The sequence below is a fragment of the Trichinella spiralis genome, assembly GCF_000181795.1.
Source record: "Trichinella spiralis strain ISS 195 chromosome Unknown Scfld9, whole genome shotgun sequence".
Classification (NCBI taxonomy): Eukaryota; Metazoa; Nematoda; class Enoplea; order Trichinellida; family Trichinellidae; genus Trichinella; species Trichinella spiralis.
Genome location: NW_003526948.1, coordinates 6,782,811 through 6,806,420, shown reverse-complemented (window position 1 = coordinate 6,806,420; position 23,610 = coordinate 6,782,811). Strand labels below are relative to the sequence as shown.

Genomic DNA, 23,610 nt, shown 5'->3' with positions numbered 1-23,610 from the left:
CACTGATAATATATTGCAATTTTTTTTAAGTATTACTTTTTCACAAATTCGCCAAACTGCTCGCTACGCAAACAAACGCATACAAGCTCAATTTCTGTCGCTTTCACCTGTCCCTTTTGCCGTTCGCATTTCTCTTTGAACGTTTCATATTCAATCCTAGTATACTTGTAGTGATCGCAAACTACAAAGTCCTCTTTGGTCTCCTTGCAACATGAATCTTCCGCTCCATCGCAACTTTCATTTTCTGATACCATATCCAGCGTAGGACGATACCTATTGGAAACAACTTTACCACACGTTTGTGATACAATGGACCACTCAGTCCATGTTCCTGCGCAAGGGCACAAGCATGATTCTCCGTAATTTCGTTCTTCACAGTCCCTTCCATAGGGATGTTCTTTTTCAGATATCACTTCGTAAGTGAATTCTTTACAATCTCCGGCTTCCAATACATAAGTACAGTTTTCAACTCTAGTTTCGTTGCAATCCGTGTATTCGTCGTTCTGACAAATAAATACATCACATTTCATGTCATCACAGTCGTATATATGGTCGTTTGATAGATTCCATGTTAAGAATGTTGAATTTAAAAGTAAACATCGGCAATAACTGCCGTGAGACAAGTCAGGAAAATTAGCAAGAAGTGTGCTTTCATATGTGAGCACGGAAACTCTTTCATCACAATCAGTATTATTACAACACCCCTTCTCCGCACATTTAAACAACATACCGTCAACTGTACCATTTCCGTTAGATATGTATTCATACGGATAACCATCACATGATAGTCTCTCAGTTTGCCCGCACTTTTCAACATGAACATTTTTCTTCATTGTAATATTGGTTTCATAGATTCGGACCCCAGGATGTATTAGAATATTCGATGCTACAGCTTGTTTAAAATTGACACCATCAAGCATTTGCAATTTCTGAGAATCAGTGAAAGACAGTAGTTTTCCGCCTTTGAAGGAACTCGCACAGAATCGATGTAAATCCTCGATAGTGACTTGTCCATAGAATTTTTTCACTTCGAACATATCGACTACTGTTAGGCATCCGCCATCATCTAATTTTCTTCCTCCATAATTATCCCACCTGCTAGAAACCGGGCAACCCCCATCAGCACTTCCTCCCATAAGTAAACAGATTACTGACACGACCAGTGAAACTTTAGTCACCGCCATCAGCACAGTCTAAAAATATTCTGTTTAAATATCAGATATGTGATGATTTCTAGATGAATAAAATAAACTGCATCAGAAACTGATGAAAGTATTAACGGGACTTTATTAAACAATAAATGTTTTGCTTCTAATCAAATAAAAGTTTACCATCAGAAATTCAACTGAAGTAAAGCTTTAGAAAAATATAAATATTCAGCGGTTTTGAAAAAAAGCCTAGTTTATTATAAGTACATTTATAGAAAAATTACACTGTAGAACAAATTCAGGTCAATCAACTAAGAAATTAATAAATTATAAATGGAATAATTTCTTTCTCTCAGTAACCATGATTACTTATTCATCAAGATATCTTAAAATACTACTTACCAAATTTGATCGGAGAGAACTTAGGCAAAAAAGACACTTCATCGCAGTCAAAACGAGAAAATAATGAAATCTTGTTATATCATGCCATTAATAATGAAGACACTTTAAAATGTAAGATACATTTTAAAGAGCCTTTTAAAGTTCATTGTTTAAAGTTCCTTTCACAAGTTCTAAACATTTTTGTTAAATTCAAATTACACGATTTTGAAAAAATATGATTTGTCTTCAATGTTTATTGGTATAAAAAATAAAAACAACGGTGTTTAACGTATTTTTACAATTTTCAAAATTATTTACAAATTTTTCAAGTTCCCAACCTATATTTAAAGAAAATCAAGTTCATTTATTGACAACAAGTTAGATTGAAAATTGAAGATCGTTTCGTTTGACGATCGCGAAACGTGTGCAAATATCGTTTCTCTCAACAACTTCATATTGCAGCGTTTTCCTATAAAATAAAAAACACAGGTAATTGTAAGATCTAGGTCACTTCTAAATCAAGTACTTAACTACAACAGACGCACATACATACACACACACACACCAAGAAAGCACAACAACATCCATACTGTATTTATCAGATATTCATGTGCAGTTCTTTTTTTAACAGATTAAGTACATATGCTACATCTTCTTTTTCGCTTTCCCTTTTTTTGAGTTGGGAATATTCTGCAGTCTTGCCATTTTTCGGAGTGTAGCGCTTGCGACTGCTGCGTCTCAGATTTTCTTCGTTTAATGTACTATTTTGCTGTCTTCTTATTTCTGCGTCATTCTCCTTGGATCGGTTTTACTCATCCAGAGCGCCATTTTGCTTTCTGTGTTGATCCGCATGCTTCCGTTTTCTTTTTCCTGCCACGAGTACTTCATAAGACAATTTTCCTTTCTGATGATCTGTGATTCCTGGGCTCCATCCTCTATTCAGCTCATTCTTTACACACACTTCTTCTCCCATAATTCTGAATTCTCTGCTCTTGCTTTTCCAATCCTGATACATTTTCTGCTTCCATATTTCGATGTCGCGTTTGGTGTTCAAATCCGGTTTAATTCTGTCAAACAATGCCAGTAATGTTTTTCCCACATGTAATTCTGCTGGAGATCATCCTATTGTCTTGTGTGGTGTATTTCTATATGCTAATAATAATTTCTGAACTCATCTACTTATCTCACCTTCATCATTTTTCGATGGACGCATTCTTCTTGTAAATGCTCTTATAAATTCTCTCTGCTAAACCATTTGTTTTCAGATGATACGAACTGATGATACGGATGATGGTTTGACACCATTTTGTCTACAAAAATATCTAAATTCTTGTGATCGGAACGCTGGACCGTTGTTTGTCACGATAGTAGCTGGTACTCCATATCTAGCAAATCACTCTTGTAATTTCTCAGTTAGAGCTTTTGTTGTTATTGTTTTCATCATTTTGACTTCAGGCCATTTGGAATGCGCGTTAATTCCTATCATCCATTGTCTTTCTTGACTAGGCCCTGTACAATCCGGATGAATTCATGTCCATGGTTTTGACGGTGTATTCCAGGAGAGTAGTGGTGTTTCCTATTCATTTTCTCGATTCTCTTGGTATGGATAACAGTTTTCCACAAACATTTCAATATCTCGTTCACAGTTCACCCACCAGATATAATATCTCGTGAGCGCTTTCACGGCTGCTATGTTATGCCAGGATGTCCTTCATGTTGCAGTTTCATAATTTCCCTTCTGAGTGTTTCTAGAATTATAATTTTTCCTGCCTTTAATAGCAATTCATTTTCTTCTGCAATTTCTTCAAATACTTGGCAGAATTGTTTAACTTCGCTGTCGATTTTCTTCTAACCAGTTGTCTCCAATGCATTTTTTTACTTCTCTTAGTACCTTTTCTTGTGCTCTTCTTCGAATTTTTCCTTTTCTGAAAGCCACAGGTCATCTAACTTCGTCATATTTATTCTTTTAATTTCTCTGTTCACCACTGTGTATGGTTCTTCTGTTTGCATCGGCAGTCTGGACAATGCATCAGCGCAATAGTTTTGTTTCCCCTTCCGATATTCTATTTTATAATCCTAAACAGATAATACGAGTTTCCATCGTTTTAAGCGATTGTTAATGATTTTTTTAAATTGCGTTTTTTGCGAAATATTCGTACCAACGGACGGTGGTCTGTCATTAACAAAAATTGTCTTCCATACACGTACTGATGGAATTTCCGTACGCTAAAGAGTAAAGCTAAGGCTTCTCTATCAATTGGTGCATACACGTTTTTTGCTCCTGATGGCGTCTGTGGTGCAAAAGCAATTGGTTTTTCTGTTCCATCAAGGAAACGTTCGAATAACCCAGCTCCCAAGCCTCTCTCAGAAGCATCACAAGTGAATACCAATGGTACCTTTGGGTCGTATGGTACTAATGAGCTTTTTTGTGTTACTAATTCCTTTATTTTTTTTAAATCTTGTTCTTCTTTTTCTGACCATTTTAATATCTTTTTTGCACCAGTTAACTGATGCAAGCGGGCACATGTTTCATGCAGTTGAGGGATAAATTTTTCTAAGAAATTTACTGCTCCCAAAAAGGTACGTCGCTCTTTAACATTCTTCGGAGAAGTTGTTTCCGCAATTGCTTCAACCCGTTCCATCGTCGGGTGGATACCATCAGCGTCAATTTTATGTTTCAAACACGTAACTGATTTTTTAAATAAATTACATTTGTTTTTATGCGTTTTCAATCCGGCTTTGCGAAGTTTTTGGAAAACGTTTCTCAAGTTTTCTAAATGCTCACTTTTGTTTTCCCCAGTTATGATTACGTCATCCAGATATATTCCAGCATTGGCGACTGTTGCCAACAAACTTTCCATATACCTCTTATAAATTGCTGGTGCCGCAGTTATTCCAAATGGCAACTTTTTATATTGAAAATAGCCAATGTGAGTCGTAAGGTACTTTTGAGATTTTTCATCTACAAGCATTTGTAGGAATGCATCCTTCAAGTCAATGGTAGAAAATTCTTGCCCACTGACCAACTTCGTGGTGAGTTCTTCAAATATCGGTAGCAAATGTGATTCCGGCAACAGGTTTGGGTTGATAGTGACTCTAAAACTACCACAGATTCGTACGGTACCGTTTCTTTTATCAATGCAGACAACTGGTGTCGCCCATTTTAATGGCGTTGCTGCTGGATCCACTGATTCTGACATTCCTTCTTTAACCAGCCGTTGAACTTCTGCTTCCACTGGTTTCTTTAGTTGAAACGCAATTCTTTTAGCATTAAATGTTTTCGGTTCCGCTCTGGGTTTAACATGTAACGTTGTCCGTTTATTTTTGATTGTTCCAATATTTCCGTCGAATATTTTTCACCACATTGTTGGCAGATTTTCCCTTCCTTATCTTTTCCGTTGGAAGTACGTGGTGCTCTTTTTTTCCAAACTTTATTAATTTCTGTTGTTTCTCTAAAGTGTCACCTTCCAACTACAACATTTCTATGGCTAACTGGATTACTTTCGCAGATGAAATTTGTTTTCCACCTTCTTATCTGTTCACCTAACCTAGACGAATTTCCGTTCCAATTTCTTTTATGTTTCTGGATATTTTACGCCCGCTTCTTTCAATCAGCTGACGTAAACCGTAATAGTCTCACCATATTGACGGATAATTGTACCATTCCAGCTGTGAAAACGTTTACCTTTGGCTGGTACAATAGTTCGAAAATATCTTAGATTTCTTCATTTGCACATTCACGTGTGTCTTTCGGGAACACATATTTCCACACGGCCATGCAGTACTTAGCTCTGACGTAAGCAAGTAAAATTTCACGTCTCATCGCGTTCGACTCATTATCATAATTCACGAGACCTCTCATATAGCGCGCTTGCTCAAAATGCGATATATACTTTTCCCATGTTTGAGAGTTCGAATCCACTGGCTCAAAGGAGAATCTCACCATCCGGTATGCTATTGTATTCTTTTCACCCGTCATGTTCACAGATATCAATCAATTTGGAAATTTGGTTTCACCGCAAAGGTTAATAAATACTCTTCGCCAATTATGTAAGATCTAAGTCACTTCTAGGTCGAGTTTTTTACTACAACAGACACACACAAGACAGATAACACATACACACCTTAAAAAACAACAACATGCCTACTGTATTTATCAGATATTCATGTGCAATTTTTATTTTTATTAACAGATTAAGTACATATGCTACACTGATTAATTTACTTTTTTTTCAAGCGTATTGAAGACACTGGACATGAGTATTCAAACATTTGCAACAGTGCAGAAGCCCCTTCTAAGAGGTGATTCCAATGAGCGCATCTTTATTCAGGTATGTGAATAGACTTAAATATGTGGTGGGTTTATTTGAACAGACAAATATGTACAGGGCAATATGACCTTTATATTGTGACAGATTCCTGGAAGCAACAAGTTTTGCATACTACAGTTGTAATAAAGTTGTTCATTTTTTTATTCATATGTTCACTGTCTGTGAAATGTTTGCAATAGTCTGACTGCAAGATAGAATGGAAAATCATGTGAGAATCGGTACTGTAAGAAGACGAGATAAATGGCGCAGTTTGAGCCGCAGGAAACAGTAGTGATTTTGATGTTGTCCTAGATCCCGTTATCTGTGATTCACGTGCTTATTATGATATAGTGATCAGTAAATTGTGGCTAATATCTGTATTTGTTACATCTGAGGAGAAGCGTAAAGCGTTTGACAACGAACTCAAGAAGTAAAGTGTACTTGAAAGCTGCGAATCAGTGTGAAAAATGTCAGCTGTTCAACACAGCTCATTTGGTAACAGTCTTTTTTTCGTCGAAAGCAAGCAACAAGGATATTTAATAGAATTTATTTTAAATTTTAAAACGTTATAAATTCAATATAAGTACAAATTTAAAACATTATATTGAAAATGTAAATGAAACAAACAATGTGATTGAAGACAAGACATGTGGTTATTATTCTTACATAACAGATATTACATTGGAACAGCTGCGTTAAATAATATTAAACATATTACAGATCATGAGTAACGTAAGCGGGGTGAAAAAGTCTAATTTTATCTCTGTTTCAATAACGCGCATACATCTTTCTAAATTAAATTAAAATAGATTAATGGATTTATAAATTTCAGCACAATGCTAAGCTGTACTTCTTCTATCAAGTCCATTATCAGTTTCTTTATGTTCAACAGCTCTGTACCATCTTCATGTCCAGTCCATGGCCGTATAGGTATCCCATTGAAAGGCTATACTAGGGGAAAAGTTAATTCACTTAGTCGAATTATAATTTATGCACGAGCTTTGTACCTGATGCATAAATGAATGCAGTCTGTCATCGATCAGGACGGTTCGTTTCAAATCAGCTCCAGTTTTCGCAAGATATTTTCCGTACAAATTTATAACCTTGGTGCAGCTATTTCTGCTGAAGACTTTTCTGAAAAGATATGGAAGAAATGAGATTATAGAATTTTTTCAGAAAATTTGTTTCAAAACAGCTTGTAAAATGTCACATCAGATTATTACTCAAAATATTCCCCCTTTGGATCAATAAGACTACGAACGTCATTTACAGACTGCTCTGTACCTGAACTGAATATCATAATGGTGCAATATTTTCGTATTTTTTTCAACATTGTATCGCAATAAGGTCGGATTGCCGTGTAAGCCTGAAAATAGTTTAGAGTTTTAGTAATTATGGAAAATAAATTGTGCATATTTACCTCTAACAACGGTAAACGGCTCTGTGCGGGCAACAGTTTATGCTTGGTTCAATAAATCAACGTCGAATCCTTAAAAAATGAAATGTTAGCAGCATTTTCGAATTTCAGTAACCTATTCACTCAAGGTAATTCACCAAATCAAAAACCACTGTCAATTTTGGAATTTCTGCTGACGATGAAACGGACTTTACGCAGGGCTGGATCCAGTAATCAAGGATAAATTTTTTCCAAAATTATCCCGCAGCTAGGCTTCTGAGAATCTGTCGAAAGCCTTTTCATCTTCGCATGGATCAGTCTGATGCGGGTCCTGCGATGTACTAACTTCCTTGTCAGGCTAATTTTCTTCGCGTTTGTCTTCTGAATAATTTTCTGACATTTTCTTTTTAAGAACTGCACAGTTACACAGGTTTTGTTCTCGTTTCTCGTTTATCTCAGTGCAATAGTTCTTAAAAGTAAAGTTTGACTATGTATGACCTGCAAAATTTGTGTTCGAGTAATAGCGATTAAACTGTCACTTGAGCATATACGATTAATTAATAATTAAGCTGAAAGTTAAATTGGAGTTGCACTTACCAATCACATCAGGAGAAAATTGGCGAACACTTTATGGTGTTTTGAGAAAATGACTGTGATAAAATAAAACTTGTTCATTGCATTTTCAAAATTGTAAATGTGAAACGTAAATTTCAGTTGTTATTATAAAGTGTCACTGAAAATTTAGAAGATTGTAAATCTTAAATATTTCAGTTGAACTTTTTTAATTTATAATAAATTTTTGAAACATATTTTGTTTTTATTTTGAAAATTCAAATCAAAATTGCACACGTGAAATTCAAATTGAAATTGTGCTAGAATTATACTTGAAAATCATTTAGCATCCTCTATGATAACATTTACTTTTGAACGAAACGATAATTATTTTATAAAAAGAATGGTTATTTATTTAATAATTTGATTTGGAAATGGAAATTGTATATTTTAGTTATTTTCGCAAATATTGTTGTTATTTTTTGAGATTTTTTGCATTCCTCTAGATTCAGTATAATCTTTTGATATTAGCGAAATTCTGGCAATCAACCGCTTCAAATATTCTTCTCTAATTCATTTTTGTTTTAATTTGCTTTCACGGACTGTAAATTTGTCTTATTTTTTTCAGTATGCCTCGCTCATGGTTTGTTCAGTCTAGATTTCTGAGCTTCAGCTGTTTCATGGTATAATCGATTCAAGTGGTATAATATTTGAAGATCCGCTGTTGATCCAAAACAGGCCGATCCTACTTGTTATGGAAACCTTGCTCTTAGTGTTCCTCTAGCTCAGGGATATATTGATAGGTTGGGTGAAATTTGGTTTCAAATGATTTCAGTTAGTCGTCACGTTAGTTTTAAGAGAGGTAGGACATGCATGATTGAAATTGTAAGGCAAGTAAATTTTTATTTACAAATTTTTCCAGATGATATTTTAATAAGGCACCTGATTCCACACACTGGCTGCCACATGTTGACATCAAACAGCCAAAAGCGGAGTATGAATCGGTGAAAGCTCTCGAAACGTATGTTGTATTATTGGGTGTATGAAATGATTTGCAGTGTAATGCATTACCATATTTTAGTGTACCTGATTCAGTAAAAAAATTATTCAACATTGAATTCGGTCGTCGAAAGGATCTGACATTCCAATGGAAACGAGCACTAATGAATAAAGTGAGACAAAATGAATTAGATACCTCTTCGTTAGAAGTTCGAAGTAAAAAATTGATTGAATTAATTTCTTTGAATATTATTTGCTTGTTTGTTCTTGTTTGCTATTTTCAGTTGCGAAGCACACAGCTTTTATTCACCACTGGAGCAAACTTTTATCTGAAATGAAAATCGTATGTGCGTTTTATTTGTTCATTTTATTGTTGAGATTAATTTTCACATTTGTTGAAACTTTTCATGAATAATGAATATGAGATTTATGAAATTCCGCAGTTTTTAGTCACTTTTTGAAAATTGAGTTTGTTGAGAACTCCCTTTGTTTGAGCCTGAAGATCCGTATCTGCAACCGTAACTGACGCTTTGGCGGTCGTGATGACGTAATCAGCAAGGAGAAGAGAGTGAGCGTGAGTGATAACGTAGTCTTGTGTGTGTCGTGTTGGTGTGCGATAGAGTTCCCGTTTATTCGTAGCGTTGTGTGTTATTATCTGAAATATCCATTTGTTTTGCAGTTGTCATATTCTGTATTGACTTCAATCGTTGGAATAAAGTTCCATATTCAGTATTTTGTTTGCTGTTGCGCAAAGAGCATTAGCTTGCCTGAGCGAGATCAGCCGCCTCTGTTTTCTTTGGATCTCCCGTAATATCGAATACTTGAGAATCAGATTGTAAACGAACTTGAGAATCAGATTGTAAAGCGAAATTACAACAGAGTTTACGCTTTGTAGTTAGAAAATACTTTTGCGAATAATTTGTTTGGCGACTTATTTGCAAATCAGTTAATTTTACAGATCCCAACGATCTGTGAAATGATTTTATATTTTTTGTGCTAATAGCTTTCAACAGACGTTGTTTGTTGTGTATGTCTTTTATTAGTTGAATGTTTTTGTTATTATTTTATAAGAGAAAGACTGTATGTAACAGTTGTTTAAGAATGTTCCGATTTAATATTACTTATCATTATTTGTTGTGTTGGCAACGTGCATTTTACATTTGTCGATACAGTTACTAATATTCTTTACCTAAGGAGTAAGAAATGAATACCATGCAATACAATACAATATAAAATTGTGTTGTAACAGACGAATGCGCAGTTCATCATGCAAAGGCCACATACGCAGCTCTGTGATGTTTTCCCGCATTGCTCTTTTCTGTGCAAACGCTTTCTGCCGGCATCCCGTCAGCACATCGTCCAAAATGTGAAATAATTTCTCCTTTTAAGAGAAGCATTTTTCTAACGGTATATTTCATGTACACACGTGGTGGTGAAAATGTTTTATTGTTTGGACATGAAATATTCAAGTACATCATATTCAAAGTAAACTTTGTAACAGATAGCTGGAAAAATGTTATTATATATGTGCTGTGATATCTCTAAAATTAATCTAGCAATAAATGTTTTCTCTTACTAACATTGTTATTTACATTGCTTAATTGAACATGGAAATGTTTTTATAGAAAATTAACAATTTTTCCAACCAAGTTGTAGATAGACCATTTGTTTGAAAGTTTGCAGATTTTTTATATGTACCTGTCTCAGGGAGAAGAAATTCTTTCCAGCAACAGTGAGGCAACATTTTCGAACACTTTCACAGTGATCGTCTGAACAGCATTGATCATTGAGCTGAACAGTGGATCCTGTACATAAATTCACCGGTAAAATCGGCCAGCGCCCTTATTTTGCGGGTGGTGCGTGTATTTTGCTCCACCAAAAGCCGTCTGCTCCAGTATCACATCTTTAATGCAAAAAGTACATTCTTCTCTTCTAGCCAACATATATTTCATAAATATTCTTGCATCTGTTTGATGAAATACATGCATATTATATGTAACGTGTTAAATGCACATTGAGAAGGTTGAATGAAAATACTGTATTATGTTTCATGGAAATTTCAGGAACACCTAAGGCAAAATAATTGTTTCGTTTCACTACAATGTGTATTTGTGGCTGTTCAAACTAGAAAATGGCTTGTGTTGAGCTAATTTGTAAACAGTGAGCAATAATGACCCTGATGGTTTTGTGATCAGTTATTTCTGAATATTTTCCATTCTAAGGAATACCATTAGTGCAATTTATTAAAGTAAGTTGCATTACGTTTATTACACATAATTCATAAAAAAATGAAAAAAATAATTGGATTAAATTATATCTATGGTTTTACACAACGTTAATGACTTGGTCTTTGTTAATTATCGTTTATAATTTTTCTTGAAGAATGAGCATACATTTTTCTAAATAAAATTAAAATTGGATAAGTAATATACGAATTTTAGTAAAATGTTGAAATATACTTCTTTTGTCAACTGCATTATCACTTTCAACGCTTCGATTAATTCATTATCTTCTGGATCCCCTGTCCAGTGCTTTATTACTATCCCATTGTAAGGCTAAAGCGGAAAAAAAATTAATTGAATCAGTAGAATTCTATGTTGTGCGTGATTTGGTTACTTGAAACGGAAAAGAGTCAGCTAAATCATCTATCCAAACCGTCCTTTTTAACATGCATCCCGTTTTTTTAAGATCTTTTATATACATATTCTTCTTAACTTTGCAGTTATTCCTGTTCAGTACCTTGCTAAAAAGGTATAAGAAAAATAATATTATAAAATTTATTCACAGGTATGGTTTTTAAATAGCTCCTAATATATCAAATCAGTTTATTACTCGAAAAGCTTTCCTTCTGGATCGAGAAGCTGAACAATATGACGGACGTATTTAGGAGTACCAGCGCTATACACCATCATACTGGCGACTTCTCGGACGGCTTGTAATACTTCGCGGCAATGCGGTCTGATTGCCACGAAATACTGAAAACATAATTTTCAATTAAAGCAATTATGAATAATAAATTTTAAATATTTACTCTTATTGAATCAATTTTTTCCTGATTACTAAACAGTTTTTCTCTTGTGGAATAAATCAACGTCGAATCCTTAAAAAGATTGAAGTTTAATACGAATTTAAAATTTTTAAATTATTGCCAATGAGATTAATTCACCAAATCAAAAACGACTGTCAATTTTGGAATATCATTTGACGATGAATCTGAATTAACGCCATTCCGTGTTCTTCTGGGACAAAGGTGCTGAATGAGCCCGTCCCACATCTTTTTCAAGCGATTCAGCTTACCTTTCTTTTCTGTCGATGTTCCAGCCTCCTCTTCAGGTTTCTTTTGCTGCAATTTGCTTGCATTTGATTCATCCATCTTCTACAACAGATACAACTTTCCAGACGAAATTTTAATAATTTGCTTAACTACACACGACTTATTCTCGTTTTAACTTATTTTAATAGTAAAATTTGATCACACATAAACTGCAAAAATGTATTCGATTAAGCTGTCACTTAAGCATATATGATTAATTAATAATTAAACTAAAAGTTAAATTGCTGTTGCACTTACGAACCAGAGCAAAAAAAGATGGCGCACACTTGACTGTATCTCGTGAAAATAACTGTGATAAAATAGAACTTGTTCACTGCATTTTTAAAATTTTAAACTTTAAACGTAAATTTTAAAGAGGTTATTTTAAAAAAGTGCCATTAAAAATTCAATATATTGTAATTTTTTAATATTTTAGTTAAACTTTTTAAGTTTGTAATTAATTTTTGAATCATATTTTGTTGTTACTTTGAAAATTGAAATCAAAATTTGATAGTTAAATTCAAATTGAAATTGTGATTGAATTTTTTATTATACTTGAAAATCATTTAAGGCTGTTAATTATTTGATAATACAATATTGTATATACTTTAATATTGCTCTATAACAACATTTAGATTTCAACGAAGCAATAATTATTTAATAAAAAAGAATGGTTATTTATTTAATAATTTGATATGGAAATGGTAATTGTATATTTCAGTTATTTGCGCAAATATTGTTGTTATTTTTTGAAATTTTTTACATTCCTCTAGATTTAGTATAATGTTTTGGTATTAGCGAAATTCTATCAATTTGCCGCTTTAGATATTTCTTTTTAATTCGTCTTTCATGAAATTTGGTCTTAAAAATTGAAAATTTATTTTATATTTTTTTCAGCATGTCTTGCTCGTGATTTGTTCAGTCTGAATTTCTTTGCTTAAACTGTTTAATGCGTACTCGAATACTGCAACTAAGTGACTAATATTAAAATTCAGAATATGGGCAAATATTTTAGTGTTTAGCAATTTTAATTCTTGTTCAATTTCACATGGAAAATAAAGAACAATTACGCCAAAAAATGGTGTCATGATTTTTTTTAAATATCTTTTAAACGCTGTACTTTTCATCAACATTTTGTTTGCTTTTTCGACTTTATTATAAACTGCATTAATTTGTTCTTCATTGTTGATCTGTCATATTTTAAATAAGTGCATAGTTTGCTTTTGTATTTTGCATGACATTTTTTTATTATTTTATTGTATTTTTGTTTTTTTTTCCAAGGGCAATTCTTTTGTAAATGGTTCCACGGCTGTATCAGTTTACGTGAATGAATATTTACTTGTCATCAGTTTAGGTGGATAAAAATTGATGAGATTAAATGAGAATGCATGGGCATGAAAGGAATTTTGCCTCAATTTAACCCCTACAATATGTGATATTGACATTCGCTACTTGAATTATGCTTCTTGTTTCATATGTGCTGCTGATGGTATTTTGATTGCACTTTTTGCAATGTGCAACGTATTTCCAAAGTAAGGGTATTTTTGATGTTGACAAAATTTCTGTGAATTATTTATGATGACTATAACTTATATGCTTGTAGGTTGTTGGTTGGAACTGACGCTACATTTCCGTAGCGAAGATTCCACCTACATTAGCTGTAAGTGTTTGCCTACTTACTTCGTTCTTAATTTCTACTGCATGATAAATTTCTTGCATATTTGCATTCGTTTGTTGTGTGTTTAATTACCTGCGTGGCTTTGGTTGCAATGCTTGTTGGTTAGCTGTTGGGTGCAACGACTGAACAGCATAGTCTTTTCAATGCAAATGCGGACCAGTACCCATGAAAATGATTTGCTTTCTTTGCTTAAATTGCTTTTTTTCCATAGAATGGTTATCATGTTTTCGAATAGTACAAAAGGAAGATGGATTTCAAAGTTGAAAAGATGCCCATTCGAGGAAGTTGCATGTTTTTAGCATTTTTGTGACTGTTTTAATTTATTACTGAATCCAGATATTGAAGGTATGATTTATCAAAATAACCAAATAATGTAAGATGTAAGTGTAAGATTTGAAATTTCATGTCTAAGCTAACGGGCAGATTTGTGGAATTTTTCACAAATTCAATGATCATATTAGATATGATTTGTTTGTTTTGTTTATTGCAGATGATTCATCATAATTTAGGACAAAAAGTAATTTTTAAGATGGAACTCAGCTAAGGGAGGAGAAGTTAATAGATTAAAGAGAATAGATGAAAAGTCTACATTTTTTGAGCAAGTTTTCAGAGGACAGTTTGTTGGGAGTTGTTTTAGTTGTTCAGTAATTAGAGCAGTTTATTATAAATGAAGTTTATTTGATATATTTCCATATTTTACATTAGTGACAATTTTAAATATTTTTTGAAATATTTTCGAGATGAGCTGAGAAAAGAAATTGAGTGTTAGTGCAGGTAAACTACGACGAATAATATTACTTTTGCAAATATGCAAATTGAGTTTTGCAGATGCGCTTCTGTCATCAGTTACAATGTGCTTGTTTGATTAACTAACTAATAGTAGCCGGAGGGAAAGTTTCTTAAAATTATTATTGCGGTAAGAAACTACCACTGAAGCCTGCATTTGATAAATTCTTGGAGTGGAATCCACCCCACATTAGAAAAAACCCATGCGAAAAGCTAAAATATGTTGAATTTTTATGAAATTTGTTTCAATAGGTAGCACTGAGTGTGCTCTACTTTATATTTTATTTTTATATTTTTTGTATTAAAATATTATTTTACTGTTTTGCATTAAAAACGTTTTAATTAAAAAAATTTTAAGCATCATTTTGGAGACAAATGCATCACTGTCAACGTTTAAAATATGTTATTTTTTAGATTTTTCACTGTGTAGGCTAAGTGTTGTAAAATTCTTAAAACAAATCATGGATTTACGGTCAGTATTTTATAAGGTAAAACTTGATACCAAAATGCAGACTCCAGTCATTTCTTCAACTATTTATTTGGTTTTATAAAGTTTGATTGATTTCAGTTATTTCAAATCAATTTTAACTTTCTACTTGCTGAAAAATTCAGCAAAATTGATGTGGCAAATGTGTTGAACTATGTTTATTTAGACATACAAGGATTATCAAAACAATGCTCACAATAGCTGTATAGATGATCATTGAAACATGGTGTTCCACAATTTCTGCAACATGTGCTGACTTTTCAGTCTTTCATCCTGTCACAGAACGCTGATTTTTAGGGATAGTGTTTCCATTTTTTCTTGCTGTTGAACGCACTGTTGTCGTCACTGCTCCCATTGATTCAATGGTTTTCCTTACTGTGTAAGGAAGTGATTGCGGAGCACTGGCAGCAGGTTTGTCAAGACGGATATCCACAAACGTTTTGCCACATTCCATCAAGAGCGGCGTTCTACAGTGCGACATTTCAGAATTCCAATCGGTCTGGCTTCATATATCATATGCCGCCACACTCACGAAATCTAACGCATTGAAGCAAAGCATCATTGGCCACCGTTGGATGCGTCGCCTGCTTGTGTTTACCAGTAGAAGATGGTTTACAGCATCTGCACCTGATTTTGTCTCGTAGCAGAACTGTATTTCCAGATTTCCACATTCTGGATTTCGTTTCGTCTGGATTTCCTTTTTCATCATTTCTTTTAGCATCATTGTGATGCATCGTCGACAGAAGCAATATGGTGGCGTTTCATAATGTAGCTAACTATTTTGAGCTGCCGATGGAAACAGAATAATAATGATCGCACTTGGCTTTCATTATTTATGATGGTATTCATTTATTTCTCTTATTTTTAATGGTATGTCATCGACCATTTTTCGCAACTTGTTTACGATCACTGGCCAATAAATCTTCAGCTAATGGTATGCTGATCAAAAAGCTATCTATACTAATGTTTAATCCTTTCCCGCACCAGTGTTAGCCCTTCCATGATATTATGCTTATCCAATTGTGAATTCTAGCTTCACTGGCTGCTGACGTACATTTCTCGTGCCAATGGGTACGACGCTTGTGCATCGCAGCAGCAACATATTTTTATACAGATGTGTCACACTAGACGTTTTATTTTTAGCCAAAGACGACAGTATAAGTCAGAGTAATTCTGATATTACTTTGAGATTACAGATAATACTATCCAGGTCTGTTGGGAAAATCACCCTTGGCGTTGTGAACTTTGACAGGGTTTTTTGATGCAATGAACTGCGTAGGCAGGTGCACAACGGAATGATAGTGGCCAAGTCTTGTTGCTTCACTTTCCAAAGAATATCAGCGCTTGCTACCAATTGTCAGGGGTCTTTGAAATTGGTGTACGATAGCAGCAGACAGATGTCGGTAAGTATTTGCTCTAGTACTTTCACATCCATCCAGCAAAGCCATCATTTCACTCATCAGCTGGTTCATTGTGCGATCACCCAATCCATATATATTCATCGTTCGTTTTCCCTGGCACCAAAATGCTTCGTCAGAAGTGCCATTATGCTTTTGTTCTTATCCGTAGCTGGTGGATGGGGAAGAAAGTTGGTGATTCAACACGCAGCATCCATATCCAGTGCGCTGACGGCGTAGTAATACATGCTCATATTGGAAGAAATTTGGCGGATGTCTATGTGCGCAGCAACTGGCTCGAACCAGACCTGTGGTTGGGATATCCAGATCGTGAGAAGGTTCAATGAAACTGCGTTCTCACTTTGCAAATTTGTGGCGTTCGTAGATACCATCCGAGGGTCCAAAAAGATCGTTCAGAACAAACTCGTCACCGGTAAAGCTTCTTGATAGACCCTTTAAATTTAGCACAAAATCTACTGTATATATTAGTTACAGTTATTCTGATTTTCAGGTTCAAATTACACCGGTCGTGGTGAGCGGATCGGGCCGTCTAATCTGCCACATGGCAATAATAATCATGCATAGAAAGTCAGTTTGTTAACCTTCACCAAGGAAGTTTCAATGTTTTTGGCAAAAAGTTTCTTTTCCAAATAACATTTGTTCCTAATTTTGGTTTATACGCTACAGCATCCTCAAAATTTCGAATTTTTGTAAAAGTTATTTCTATGATTGGTTACACTTCCAGATTAAGAATTTTTCAAAATGATGTGATGGGAAACTAATTTCTGTGCAGTAGGAAGAGTTGTTGCGGAATTGTTGGAAGGAAATTGTTGCGGAGGTGAAACTTGATGGATTACTTTTCAAGCTAAAACATAAACATCAAATGGACTCTGCGTTGAGTGTGCATACTTATGCGTGCTTACACAAGTGGCAACAACGCATGGGACACAGAGATTCAGAAGCTCTCAGAAAAGTAAAAAAAGAACAATTGACGAATGGTATCGAAATATGCAAATGCGACGCTAAAAACGATTGTGATATCTGCACAACAGGTAACATGACGCCAACTCCCAAAAGGTATCTAACAGAGCTAAGAAGCAGACTGAATTAGTACACATCGATATATGTGGGCTGATGCCAATAGCCGCTCCAAGCGACCATCAATACATAATGACACTCATCGATGACTGTTCCCGCTTTAAGGGGCAAAAAGGGCAATTGAACGATCACGAGAATACGAAGACATTCCCAAATTACTGAAAAGAAAGATAACGTGAACATCAGAAATATATTTAGACCACAGCAAGAGGAACAACCAGTCGAAGGAGAACCCATGAACCACGGTATCGAAGCCCCTACATTACGACGCTCTCGAAGCATCAACGAAGGTATATCGCCGAACAGAATAAGCTACAATGTACGCGCAGCCCAAATATGCAAACCGACGTCATGGGAGGAAGTAATGAAACTGCTAACCTGAAAACGGAACAAATGAATAGCAGCAGCTGAAAAGGAAATGGCATCATTAAAGAGGAAAGGAGTATTTGAGCTCGTCGAACCGCCTGACAGCTACAGTGTGATCTCAAAATAGGTATTCAAAGCTAAGAAAGAGGTAAGCGGTAAGATACACACTTATAAAGCGCGATGTTGACGCGTGGGTTCTCACAACGTCTTGTAGAAGACTATGATGAAGCTTTGCGTTTATATGAATCGTTTGTAAAACACGAGACTATGCGCACACTAGTCAGCATCGCTGCTGTAAAGTCGCTGCATGTTCGACACTTTGATGTTAAGTGTGCTTACTTGAAGACAGAGCTTCAAGAAAAACTACATGGAACAGCCGCCTGGGTTTGAACACCCAAACATGGATGTGGTATGGCAGTTGAAACGCAGCATATATGGTCTCAAGCAATCAGCGAGAGTTTGGAACACGAAGACCACAGAGATACTGACTGCCATCGTTTTTTGTCAGGCAAAGGCAGATTTATGGTTGTATACAAGGAAAGTGCCATCCCATAGTATGACATACGTGTTGCTCTATGTCGATAATCTGTTAATTCATTGTAGAGAACGAAGCTGTTGCCTTAACTGTCAGCAAATAATTGAACAAGTACATCGAAGTCAAAGGCACTGAGGAAGTTTCTTATTACTTGGGCATCCAAATCGAGCGAAAATTAGATGACACTTTTCTGATACATCAGAAGAACAAAATAATGCAACTGCTAGAAAGCTGTAGTATGAAAGAAGCAAGACCAGTGGCAACACCAATGGAGACCAACTACCTAAACTCACACGATGAATCAAGTTCTGTTTTACCAGATATAGCCAAATACAGACGTATTTTTTGAGCATTGCTACACATTTCCTATGTTAGTCATCCAGACAACTCTATCAGTCAGATTACTATGTAGACATGGGAACACTGACAGAAAGAGACTGCAAATCTGCAAAGCGTATTATACGGTACTTGGCAGGTACTGCAAACGCAAGATTGTGTCTAACCTCAACAAATGATTTCATTCTCTGAGGATATGTAGACGCAGATTGGGCAGTAGAAACGTCCATCAGAAATTCGACGAGTGGATATGTACCCATACCAATACGGAACAGAATACCGTACTTGTGGAATAAATTGCTTTTAAAGTTGGCTGTTTGTCTATCTTGATTGATAGAATATTTACGCAACCGTAACCTGTGAACCGTATTGTAACCGTGTGAATGAAATTTAATAAATGACGCATTTTACATTTTGATGTGAAAATGATTAGCCTGTTTCAATATTTTTTCCGTATTATTCAATAAATTATATTTGAAGTTATAGAGCTGACTTTTATGACAACTCTAGTGATTTTTCAAATACAAATGTGTAATGCTATTTATATATTTAAAAGTATTCAAATGGTATTTATGCTGTAGTCATAACATAAAAGTGAAGCGATTTAGCAGTTTTTCTGCATGTTGCATTTCATTTTGTTAAAGGTGATATTTTACCTTTCATTTATTTGCAGCATTTATTTATCACTAGAAAATGACTGCAATGTATAGACTATCAAATTTACTTCTTGTTGATGACTATAGCAAATGGCATTTGTTTTTGTAATTACGTGTCTACAAGCAATTGTTTGTTTGTCATTCTAATTATATTTACTATTATGGCATGTTAATAATTGTGTAAATGGATTGAGGATGAACATAATTTCTATGCTAACTTTTCCTGAAATATGTTATTAGTTTTATTCACATTTATTTAACTGATAGTATATTTTATAAGCTGATTTTTGAAAAAAACTATTCATTATACTTCCATCACTGATTCACTGATAAATACTTTATTCACTGATAAGGAAAACATCTAATACAATGTACTGCATCATATCACACTTTCACGCAGCTAAATTTATTTAATTTAGAAGTGTTTACAGACAATTTTAGAAATATGTAGTGCTTCAGGTTTTTATATTGTTTCAGTGAAAGAAATCTGTATCGTAATGAAATTTTCCGTTATATTATGCATTTAAATAAAAAGTAAATGATATTCGTCATTTAATAATTTAATAAAACTGTTCACCATATGCACGCTACTACGCTATTAGTGATGTAAAATTAGGCTGCTCTACCAGAGGCATAGTAGTTTTCTATTTGCATAATTTATTTATTATCAAACACCATTTTAGAGCATTTCTATTATATTCTGTTATTTAATACTATGCAAGGCTACAGGCACGCGTGTAACTGTAATTCCGCTCTTCAATATCATCTATGAATTATATTTGATATTATGCTGCCTTTATTTTTCTATGCATGCTATGTGGTTGAGTTTTAATTATTATGAAAGAGCACTAATCCGCATTTCAGATGATTAAATCAGATGCTTTACACAAAAGTATTTATGTTAAGATATTTGTTTTATGTTAAGATGACTATAGTTATCTTAACTTAGACTTATAATATACTTATAATATTCTTAACTTTCAGAATTGTCATGATTTGAAAGCAAATGGAACAAAGGAGCAGCACGTGGGAAATATAATTCCACTTTTGGAAGTCATCTATTTTGAAAAGGTAAATGATGTTCGAGAATGTATGCTGATACTTGATATATGCTATTCGCATGATTTGACAAACATATTAAATGTGAACTTATTGGATTTTTTGCTACCACTATTCACTAAAAAATATTATTAGTGGTATATTACTTTTGATTTTTAAAGGTACTTCAGGCAAACTAAATAAGCATAGTACGCATTTGCGTTCACCACTTTGAGATGACTACTAATATATTTTATTTTCAGAATTCACATGATATGAAGTTGAATACTTCATATACGGGAGATGAAAATGAAGCAGAACTTATAATCATTATTTAATTCCTAGCTTCATGTTAAATTTGCATGTATTCAGAAATCAAAGTTTTGCATTACACTAATGTAGGTATCACTGGAACTATTGGCAGAAATCTTCGAAGAACTACAATTTCTTACAAACACAAATTCAATTGCACATGGAGAAAAAGTAAACAATATAATAATGCTTATAATATAATCAACGTCCTGCATGATGCTGTTTGCATTTACTTTGGATGTGAATTTTTACTATTAATTTACTTATTTTATGATATTAAAAAAATTTATCTTTCAAATATTGAGCATCGGTGATTGATTCTTTTAAAACTTTTATTTATTTACTTATTTATTCATCTACATTTACATTTGTTGTTTGTAAGTTATATGATCACCGTTTATATTAACATGTTACCAAATTTAAAATTATTTCACGTGAGTTCTTGGATTTTTTTTGTTTGAATATTATAGTTCCTTTTTCAATGTAATTTTCTAATAAATGTATTTATACTTATTATTGTGAATTTTGATTATTGCTTATTCTTGCATTATTTTATCTTCCCTTTCATTTCTTTACCTTTCTTTCTCAAAACAGAACTTCCGATCAATCTTCAAGCAGATAATTCAAAGCAGCAATGTTTTTTCATACACGTGCATGCATGTTTGCTTTCTTTCACTTTCCACTTATTATAAAATATTTTTGTTATAATTAAAAATTTTTGTGGCTACGGTGACTAAGTTGATTGATGCGCAAGTTTAACATGAATAAGAGCTGATTCGCATTCAACTTTTTATACTCTTTAACTCACTCCCCACAATTACACTCTTGCTTCATTTTCATTCAAAAATTTCCCTTATTTCATTATTTAATTTCTCATTTTTATTTTATTATTTGTCCCTCTGCTAATTATTATTATACTTATTTACTTATTTTCAATAATTTGTCAGCCACAAATTGATCAAAGTCACAATATTTTCATTATTATTTTGCTAACAGAAAAGTTGCAACGATTTGTTCCTCATATAATAATAACAAAGCTGAAACAGTCAATATTTACAGTGAGTAATAATAAGAGAAGGGCAAGTACGTGGGCTAAATAACTGTATTTGGATGCAAAGGAAAGCACAGGAAGGAAATGCATTTGTGACGGCTACTAGATAATTAATTGTGCATGCTAATTAGGTCGACATTTTTGTTGGGCTTACGCGGGAATGTGAAACATGGCAAAATATCATCAGGTCTAGTTGTATGCAAAAAAGCACAAAAGCCAAAGCACGCACACACACGACATTAGAATATATGTGAAATTCAGGCAGAAATCACAAAACAACACAGTGAAAATATATGCGAATGTACATGTATTAATCTAATTGCTGCCAGCAAACTTGGATGCAACTTGTACCGCTTCAATGTTGTCAGCGGAAAAAATACAAGTCACACTTCACATGAATAACATAATTGCTACCGAGAGTTTTATCTTACATGAATACAGAATACAAAGCATTAAAAGGAAACAATGCAGATAAAATGAGGAAAAGTAAAAAATTCTTTTAATATGACTTTAAAGTATACTTCAAAAATAAAATCACGGAAATATAATAATAATTAGAAATACAGTATTATACATTATTCAAATTGCCAAATTAACGATACGAAGGTTACTAAGCAATACAAAAATGAGATAAATCCTAAGGTTGTATCGAAAGTTATTATTCTATTACAGTACTGTTCGATAAAAGGTGACGGTGCGTAACAAGGATGCACGTGCAAGATGCTCCATTCAGGTGAAACTTCAATACTGAAACTTATTTTTTTGATGTTTTCCTATGAATGCATGCACATTTAAGTAATTAAGCAATTTCAGTTTGAAGATACGTGGAACTTGATACACTTTTAAGGCAGAATTATTAATTGCATATAATTGAACGTTGAAAGTTTTCGACAAATCAATATTTCAAATTGTTATTTTCCGTAAACGTCTAGATTTAAATAGAGAAGATGATAAAATTTTCAATTTACACTTGCTTATTGCATTCAATTTTATTCTGAACTGAGCATCTCGAATATCACTAAGCATATGGTGTTATCTATTGTGGAGGAGAGAAAAATACAGAAATCGTTTTCAATTTAATTCTATTATCACTTTATACTGCAATCTAATTTTTATACCACGAAGACATTAGATAAATCAGAATTTTCATCTAGTTAATTTTGCTTGTTATAGGGCAACCACTGTGCTCAATCATTGTTTATTTTTAGTTTGGCATAATGTCCTAATTCATATTTGAGTAGCATATCCAACTTACGTAAGCCAGCGTTGATTGCTACGTGCGCAGTGTCTGCCTTTTATGCAAATTGGGCAGTTTGAAAATTAACCTCGTATTAGTTCGGCGTCAGTTAAATGGACTTTGTTGACTAACAAAAGCCTAGAACAATATTTGCTCCATCTATTTCTGTTTTAACTACTGAGTAAGGTGTGATCATAGATATAGAAAAATGTTATCTATTCAAACAAAAGGCGTGGTGCTGTTTCATCTGAAATTTTGCATACAATTTCAATTTGTTTTGCTTTTTGAGCTTTATGCGTACCATGCATAAATATTTTGTTCAACAAAATGAAATACGGTTCATACTTGTTAATCAGTAGAAATGAACTTTATGTACATTTTTCCTGAGGCTAACAATTATTGCTCTAGACCTCATTTCAAATGATAGTAGGCAACGGTGTGTGGCAAATGAAATAATGGCGTTGGTCATGGCATGACCAACAACAAAACAATAAAAAACGTTTTGTTTTTTATTTTATTAAACATAATCTCCTT

The 23,610-nt window shown here is 33.8% G+C and overlaps 9 protein-coding genes across 9 annotated transcripts; 5 read left to right on the top strand and 4 right to left on the bottom strand.

Annotated features, from left to right (window-relative positions):
- Positions 1-32: 32 nt before the first annotated feature.
- Tsp_10266 (hypothetical protein) lies at positions 33-2,117 on the bottom strand. Its single transcript, XM_003372459.1, has 3 exons — positions 2,056-2,117; positions 1,941-1,998; positions 33-1,193 (listed from the first exon to the last, which is right to left on the bottom strand). Exons 1-3 carry the CDS (start codon positions 2,115-2,117, stop codon positions 33-35), a joined length of 1,281 nt encoding a protein of 426 aa, XP_003372507.1.
- Positions 2,118-2,563: 446 nt separating this feature from the next.
- On the top strand, positions 2,564-3,203 carry Tsp_10265 (hypothetical protein). The gene is made up of 3 exons (XM_003372458.1): positions 2,564-2,668; positions 2,795-2,941; positions 3,036-3,203. Exons 1-3 carry the CDS (start codon positions 2,564-2,566, stop codon positions 3,201-3,203), a joined length of 420 nt encoding a protein of 139 aa, XP_003372506.1.
- Positions 3,204-3,413: 210 nt separating this feature from the next.
- Positions 3,414-5,193, bottom strand: Tsp_10264 (conserved hypothetical protein). The gene is made up of 5 exons (XM_003372457.1): positions 5,170-5,193; positions 4,315-4,771; positions 4,097-4,218; positions 3,689-3,970; positions 3,414-3,605 (listed from the first exon to the last, which is right to left on the bottom strand). The coding sequence occupies exons 1-5, from the start codon at positions 5,191-5,193 to the stop codon at positions 3,414-3,416; spliced, it is 1,077 nt and encodes a 358-aa protein (XP_003372505.1).
- A 216-nt stretch (positions 5,194-5,409) lies between these two features.
- Positions 5,410-6,794, top strand: Tsp_10263 (hypothetical protein). The gene is made up of 4 exons (XM_003372456.1): positions 5,410-5,553; positions 5,777-5,860; positions 6,560-6,580; positions 6,672-6,794. Exons 1-4 carry the CDS (start codon positions 5,410-5,412, stop codon positions 6,792-6,794), a joined length of 372 nt encoding a protein of 123 aa, XP_003372504.1.
- A 547-nt stretch (positions 6,795-7,341) lies between these two features.
- Tsp_10262 (hypothetical protein) lies at positions 7,342-9,766 on the top strand. Its single transcript, XM_003372455.1, is given in 9 exon segments — positions 7,342-7,465; positions 7,504-7,573; positions 7,648-7,665; positions 8,504-8,633; positions 8,726-8,827; positions 8,846-9,002; positions 9,071-9,129; positions 9,466-9,593; positions 9,745-9,766. 9 exon segments carry the CDS (start codon positions 7,342-7,344, stop codon positions 9,764-9,766), a joined length of 810 nt encoding a protein of 269 aa, XP_003372503.1.
- Positions 9,767-10,051: 285 nt separating this feature from the next.
- On the bottom strand, positions 10,052-14,000 carry Tsp_10261 (conserved hypothetical protein). The gene is made up of 7 exons (XM_003372454.1): positions 13,850-14,000; positions 12,358-12,433; positions 12,084-12,162; positions 11,693-11,761; positions 11,246-11,341; positions 10,485-10,577; positions 10,052-10,291 (listed from the first exon to the last, which is right to left on the bottom strand). The coding sequence occupies exons 1-7, from the start codon at positions 13,998-14,000 to the stop codon at positions 10,052-10,054; spliced, it is 804 nt and encodes a 267-aa protein (XP_003372502.1).
- Positions 14,001-15,318: 1,318 nt separating this feature from the next.
- Tsp_10260 (hypothetical protein) lies at positions 15,319-15,774 on the bottom strand. The gene is made up of 2 exons (XM_003372453.1): positions 15,583-15,774; positions 15,319-15,549 (listed from the first exon to the last, which is right to left on the bottom strand). The coding sequence occupies exons 1-2, from the start codon at positions 15,772-15,774 to the stop codon at positions 15,319-15,321; spliced, it is 423 nt and encodes a 140-aa protein (XP_003372501.1).
- Positions 15,775-16,345: 571 nt separating this feature from the next.
- Positions 16,346-17,032, top strand: Tsp_10259 (hypothetical protein). Its single transcript, XM_003372452.1, is given in 4 exon segments — positions 16,346-16,453; positions 16,471-16,785; positions 16,833-16,941; positions 16,959-17,032. The coding sequence occupies 4 exon segments, from the start codon at positions 16,346-16,348 to the stop codon at positions 17,030-17,032; spliced, it is 606 nt and encodes a 201-aa protein (XP_003372500.1).
- Positions 17,033-17,330: 298 nt separating this feature from the next.
- On the top strand, positions 17,331-20,814 carry Tsp_10258 (conserved hypothetical protein). The gene is made up of 5 exons (XM_003372451.1): positions 17,331-17,524; positions 17,744-17,835; positions 19,263-19,348; positions 20,423-20,509; positions 20,740-20,814. The coding sequence occupies exons 1-5, from the start codon at positions 17,331-17,333 to the stop codon at positions 20,812-20,814; spliced, it is 534 nt and encodes a 177-aa protein (XP_003372499.1).
- Positions 20,815-23,610: the final 2,796 nt, after the last annotated feature.